The sequence below is a fragment of the Gallinula chloropus genome, assembly GCF_964237585.1.
Source record: "Gallinula chloropus genome assembly, chromosome: 9".
Classification (NCBI taxonomy): Eukaryota; Metazoa; Chordata; class Aves; order Gruiformes; family Rallidae; genus Gallinula; species Gallinula chloropus.
In genome coordinates this window covers 19,530,771-19,537,638 of record NC_140094.1, presented here as the reverse complement: position 1 = coordinate 19,537,638, position 6,868 = coordinate 19,530,771, and the positions used below count along the sequence as shown (strand labels likewise).

The window sequence follows — 6,868 nt, the reverse complement described above, 5'->3', positions numbered from 1 at the left end:
TCCAACTCCTAACATTCTGAATTCTGTGATTTTTGGCTGTGGTAGGTACAATAATCTCTCACCTGCCAAGAAATAAAAAGACAAAAAACACAGTGCATTTGTTTATTAAATCTTTCCTCAAGATGTATTCGTTCTCTGTTCTACTTTGAGGGGCTGCAGCACAGTGTGTAGTGCTGCTGTTTTCCTCAGCATGTTTCTAATGCACTCCCTCCTATTTTACTGCCAAGAAGCCTTTTGTAGATTTCTCACCTAGCTTAGTGCCCAAGCCATAAAATGCCCCAGTTTGGGCAGCAGAAGCAATATCCTGAGGGAAAAAGAGGCATAGGAGAGTCAGCTAGTTTCTTAAGGGTTAAGGAAAATTAAGCCTTGATCCAAGCCAGAACAACATAAGGTCTGAGAGGCTCATTAGTTCACTGGCACTTAATAGACTGCAGTGTCCTAGGAGTAAAGGAAACCTGCACTTCCTTATGTCTTTGTTCTATCCTGACAAAAGAAAACTGTACCTGTTTTTGCAGGGAACAAGTGATCTGAAAGTTCCCGTGGTGAGAGAGATTTCTCAGTATATGCAAAGTGTGAAATGTATTTTGAGGGGAAAAAAAGTTTTTAATTACTATTAACACTTCTGAGCGTTGAGCTGATGGAAGGATTAAAACCGTTTTACAGTCTCTCACATTCAACTCCCATGCTGCTGGTGCCAAAAATGTATTTTTTTTAGGAATACAGCAGAAATAAAATGAAATTACAGTCAGGAATAGTGTCAGGATTCTCCTGTTCACACAACTCGATTATTTATTCCCACTCAGTAAGGAATAATAGAGTTCTTGAACTGCAGCTTGAATTCCAGAACATGATCCAGACTGGGAAGAAGACAGAGCAAGTGGGAGTCACAAAATGAAAGGTGGCCTAGGTGTGGCTGCTCAGCAGAAACTGCTGAAGAATTCTGCAGCTAATGCCAGCGACAGCCCCAGCGGGTTCCCCGGCTGCAAGCTGTGGAGGAATTGCTTGTGGGAGGAGGTGAGGGGCAGTGGGGCTTGGCATCAACTGCAGAAGATGCAGGCAAGGAAAAGAATGGATTTGCACTCCTGATGGGACAGAGCTGCCCATGAAGACGCGTGTTCAGTTGAGAGAACTTCATGGATCTTGTTTTTCTAAGAACTTGACATGCTGTGGTATGTATGCTCCCTGTTCTGGGTCATTCTCCTGAGAGAACGTTCCCTGGAGCTGATACTGGAAACTCAGTCTCCCCTTTTAGGTATTTGGGTTTAAAGCCCTGCCAAAAACAAAAGAGGAGGCAGGTGGAGGGGGGGCATTCAGCCCACTGTTGTCTTATTTAGAATGACACTAAGAGCAAATACAGTAGTACATCAGCACACCCACATCCAGATGGCTTCCGAAAGTGCTCACCCTACCCATTTCCTGAGAGATCTCATTCAGGCAGTCCAGGAGAAATTGCCACCTTCCACCTAGGTTAAGGGAACAAATCCCTGGAGTTTTAAGCCTAACCTGATCCTCAGCATCTCACAGTGATTACCTAACATAGCTTCCCATTAACACATTCCCTGTCGCAGACCTTGGGTACCCCCTCTCACAGGTCCTCTGTATTTCACTTCAGATGATATGTTTTGTTACTGCAGTCGGGCACTAAAGATTAGTTACTACAATCATTGACAGCTTTGATGAATGCAATTTAATACATCATCTCAGCTGCAGAATGGTTAGCCTGGCTCTTAGCTCCATCACAAAGATGTGCGTTTCAGGAGACTGTTTTGATGTAAAAATGCTCAGACTAGTCCAGAATCCAATGAACACAGAAGCTGAACAGTGCGACCGAACACAATCAACAGAAGACATCTGGAAGACTTAACAGGCTGTCCAGAGAGGGGGTTGAGTCACCATCCCTGGATGTGTTTAAAAAAAGGTTAGATCAGGTACTTAGGGATGGGAACGGTTGGACTTGATGATCTTAAAGGTCTTTTCCAGCCCTGTGATTCTGTGAATGCTTCATCATGCTTCCAGCCTCATCTCTAGGGTGCTCGGTGATGATTCTTGCACGCTTTTGTAGCATGCAATGTTCTGCTAATGCACTTGTGAATACAGATGCTGCTTCATTCCACCTGTAGCACGTTGTGCAAGCAGAGGCACACCTACGTTCTTCCAACCAGCGCACAGCTTTCCCCTCCTCACACATTTTTATCAGTAAAAGCAAGGCAAAGTCAACTGCAAAACATCTCGAAATAAATACTTCTAAAAATCAAAGTAATTGGTGTGTGTGTGCACTTCATAGGAGGTTAATTACACCCACAAAGCCTCACGCTGAAGGACCACACAGTAGCTCAGCCCCTCGCCCCAGTGAGCCACAGCATCGGCTTCCACCTTTCCTGTCCTCACTGCTGTCACTAAAAATAAATAAATAATCACTAACGCTAACTATGTGGCCTATTAATTAGCGGGAGGTCGGGGCAAATTTGTTACTGATGACGATTAATAATTACTGGTTCCACACACACCTCGCAGGTTAGTGAATAAACAGGGTACGGTGCTGGGCAGTGAGTGATGAATTAGTGCACTGGTACCCCGGAGCTCGCTGGTCTACAAGGTTTGAGGCGCTCCTTGCAGCTACTGAAGGGAAGAATTGTTTCGCTTCTCCGTTTACTCCTCTGTGCATTTTATTTCCCCCGTTCGGCGGTTCAAAACCTCACCTTTGATTCAGAAAAATCCCAGGTGATTTTAAAGCGTAAACCGCCTTCAAAGAACGGCTTTTGACCAGAGCCCCGCGCCGCGCCTCAGCGAGTGACACGGCGGCAGCGAACGCTGCCCGTCCCGGGCTGCGGCTCCAGCGGGAACGCGGCCACGTCTCCCTTTGCCATCTTCTCCCGGGCTGCAGCGAGCGGCCCCTCGGCAGGGGTGACCGGCCGCCTTTGCTCCGTGTCACACAGGACACCCCCTTCGCTCCCCGGGGGCGCCTCACCGGGCTCTGGCGCCGGCTCTCCCGGCTCTCCCCCTCCTCAGACTCCTCTCTCGCCTCAGGGAGCCGTACGCACCAGGCCCCCCCACTCGCCTTCGCGCCCACGGACGGCACCCGTGACGGGCCAACCCCACTCCGCAGCCCCCGTCCCGCGGCCGCTACCAGGGTCACCCCGCTGCCACCGCCTCTTCCCGCCCTCCGGCGGGCGGGCGGCCGGCGCAGGCGCGGAGGTGGCGCAGGCGCGGCGGCCGGAGCCGTGGGTGCGGGAGAAGGCGTGCGGGGCGGGGAGGCGGGGGGGGTGCCCGCGGGATGCGGGCGCTGCAGCGGTTGCATGAGGCGGTCGTGGGGCTGTTGCTGCTGAGGTGGGGTGCATCGGCGTCGCCCCGTCCCGCCGCCTCGGAGGTGCTGAGCCAGCACCTGCGGCAGCGCGGCCTGCCCCACTGGACCTCGTACTGCGTCAAGTACAGCGCGGTGCGCAACGACCAGTTCGGCCTCTCCCACTTCAACTGGCGGGTGAACGGCGCCAACTACCACATCCTGCGCACCGGCTGCTTCCCCTTCATCAAGTACCACTGCTCCCGCGCCGCCCCGCGCGACCTGGCGCTGGAGAACGCCGTCTTCACCGGCCTCAAGGTCCTCAACGCCGGTGAGTCGCGTTCCGGGCCGGCTCTGCGGCCTCCCCTCGGCGGTGGTGAGGCGGGCGGAGAGGCGCTGCCCCTCGGCTCTTGCGGGCGGAGCGAGGGGCTTGAGGCGGGCGGGCTGCGCCCCTCGCGGGAGGAACGGCCGCGGGGAGGCGGCCGCGGGGCCGGGGCTGAGGTAAAAACAGGCGGGAGCCGCGCGTCCCTGGAGCCGGCCCGGGGAACGCTGCGACCGGGGACCTGCCGGGCAGCTGCGGGTGTGGGCAGCTCCGCGCCGCTGCCCCCGAGCTGAGGGAAGCCCCGCCGAGTCGAACCAGGCGGCGTTAGGGAGAGCCGAAGGATAGCAAGTCGGCGCTCCGGGAGAGGAGCTGCGAATCGATGCGTTTCGGGGCCTCCCGGGGGTCTGCCCAGCTCTGAGGCAGGAAAACCACACCGCCTGGAAGCAAACGCGCCATCGCCGGTCACCGGAGCGGCTGCCATCGGCCGGTACGGATCCTCTTCCACCCGCAACCCCTGTTCTCTTGCGGCGGGTGGAGCTCCGTCCCCGGAGCCAACAGGCGAGAGCCGGAGGAAGCGAAACAGTTCGTTTTGTAGTCAGCGCCCGGGCTGATGCTTCGCATCTCGCACACGGGGAGAGCCCGGCGCAGGGACCGAGGTCCTGAAGTGCTGCCGCTCAGGAATAAAACCGCTCGATCGGCACCTCACGAATATAAACATGAGTGTAGATAAGTATTGTGAGACACTGTTATTGAAAACTTGGTGCATGGAGACTTATTTCAGTGGTGACAGTCATGTAACTAATTGAATCCGTTCCTTGCTTTCATATTTCATTTTTAAAAATTAATTTAATTCTCTTTGCAAGTCTTCAGTGATGTTTTACAGACCATTAGTAGTCTTCCTTTTTTGATCTCTCCAACTGACCTAGTGCAGGCATAGAACGACAGAGATTGATTTCTTAATAATAACTTTAAATCTGATTTCATTTTCCCCTCCACATACAGCCAGACCTTTTATCTGCCCCATCTTTCTTGCAGCGACCCTGCGTGTTCCGTGTCTTAAATAATTGGCAAGCATGATTAAAAAGTCAACACCTCTCTCTTCTGAGAATCTAGCTTAAGCACCTGGGTAACTTCACGTTAAATTTGGTGTTTCTGTACCTTGCTGAATTCAGGGCATGAATCCATCTCATTTTTTTCCCCCTATATTAAGTAAAATAGACTTATCTGTAATAGATGGGTAGCTCGGCAGTGCTAAAATTGATGGCACGTTGTATATATGCACCTTTCTACTCATTCTGGTTCTGGTGGAGTTGATAGTCTTGAGGACTGAGCTGATTTTCCCCAGAACAGCTTCGTGGTGATCGGTGAAGTCCCTGCCAGTTTTCCTTCCTCTCTCTACTCTGACACAGAGGCAGATGCTGAACTGATAGCTAAGCGGATGCCCAGGGAGTTTGTGTTTGAGTGTTTGGAGATAGATAGATACATATATATTAATCACTAGAAATCAGGCTGTGTACATGACCATGTTTCCCTTCTTTCATGCTGCTATCCTCTCACTTTTTTTCCCTGTTAATTCCTGCGTATTTCTGTGTCTCTTGAGCAGCTTTCTGACCCTTGTGTGCTTGATACGCACAAAGGGTGTGATAGGCGCTTGTGAGCGTTTCAGTAAAGGCAAAATGTTGGTAAGGCAGCTTTGACAGGAGTGCTTGTCCTCTGATTTCATTTTGGAGTCATTACTCTCTACTCTTGATGGGTGATTTCAGTTTTCCTGCCTTGCTATCTTTGTGTGTAACGTGTTTTTGTCTTTTCTTAGGCATCCCAACTTTACTATATGGAATTGGCTCCTGGTTCTTTGTCAGTGTCACAGAGACTGTCCATACGAGTCGTGGCCCAGTTACTATTTATTTTCTAAATAAAGAAGATGAAGGAGCAATGTACTGAAATCACCCCCTCGAGTACCTGTCACTTGGTGGGTTTCTGCGTTGCAGCTTCTACAAATACCTGCTCCCTTTGACTAAAAAGAGCTGAAGGCAACTGTTTTGTTTTTTACAGTGTGTTCTTCTACTTGTCATGCTGCTTTTGGGGAACTCCACGGACTCTTTGGTCATAAAAGATTTATTTTTGCAGAGGTTAGTAAAGTTGAAAAAGTAGAAACCTTGGGAAAAAGAATTAATATTTCCAAGGGTATTAGAATTTACTGATTTCAGAGACTAGTCCTGCTGAACAAACTTGTGATAATTGAAAGAGGTGCATCTACCAGCTGATAGAACTGAATGTAGTGCACAGGCAGAGAAACTTTGAAGACACTAGAGATGTTTTCAGAACGTCTCTGAAAAGATGAAGCTGCTGAGGTTTAGACTCTTGGCTCGATGTTTCGTACTGCGGTCACTGTCGTTGTAGCAAGCATGTTTGAGTGACTCCATGGCACCGACTAATCTCAATTGCCTGGAGGACTCTAGGGGGAAAAAAATAACCACCTCAAGAAGTTTAAAATTACTGTACTGCATTTATTTCAGTTGTATTTAAATAAAATATCTAAAATATGGTTTATGCTTGTATTTTTTGCAATTCTTGAGCTCCCGGTATCTGTGTTTTGGGGATTTATTTTCCCCTTGGTAAGGAACAAAACCTCAGTGATCTAGAATATTTAGTCCCTTGTGCTACTTTATGAATTGCTGGTATATATAATTAATACAGGGGAACAAGAAGAATACTACCCTTATTTTTTGGTTTTATGCAAAATTACTGATTTCTCCAGTTGTCATGGGCACATAGATAATGGACTGACCAAAATTCATTTGGAAACCTGGGCACAGAGGAAAGCTTTTTAGGGAATTATTGGATAGTAAACTCAAACAACAGCAATGTCTGGACAGAATATATTCCTGGTTCTTGTTTTTAGTGCCAGTAAGCAATGCTGCCTGTTCCACATCCCACGCCTGGTGATGTACGCTGATTATTCCAGTTTCCCTAAGTGGGAAGATAAATGTAAAACGGGTAGGTACTGGTTTTGGAGGGTAATCCCTATTCCTACATAAATGATTACCAAGCTATGACTGCAGTATAATTTAATTCAAATAGTTTTTTACTTAATTTCAGATAATGGAAGTGTTTCCCACTTAATGAAGCAATACATGTGGTTTTTCTAAAAGCAACACTAAATAACTCTTTAATCAGAGAAGCATTTGCACCCTTCAGTTTAATTTTGGAAAATATTCTTAATGTGAGTTAAGTGGTTCTCAGAGATGAAGAGGAGGGTAGAGTAA

At 48.9% G+C, this 6,868-nt stretch overlaps 1 protein-coding gene across 2 annotated transcripts; it reads left to right on the top strand.

The window, feature by feature from the left end:
• The first annotated feature begins 3,227 nt into the window (after window positions 1-3,227).
• Window positions 3,228-6,101, top strand: LOC311194910 (uncharacterized protein C15orf61). 2 transcript variants are annotated; one of them, XM_084268153.1, is made up of 3 exons: window positions 3,228-3,611; window positions 5,416-5,571; window positions 5,655-6,101. In XM_084268153.1, exons 1-2 carry the CDS (start codon window positions 3,275-3,277, stop codon window positions 5,541-5,543), a joined length of 465 nt encoding a protein of 154 aa, XP_084124279.1. In that variant the 5' UTR covers window positions 3,228-3,274; the 3' UTR covers window positions 5,544-5,571; window positions 5,655-6,101. The 2 variants fall into 2 exon arrangements, with proteins under 2 accessions (XP_084124279.1, XP_084124278.1); XM_084268152.1 differs by having other exon boundaries at window positions 5,416-6,101.
• The last annotated feature ends 767 nt before the right edge of the window (window positions 6,102-6,868 follow it).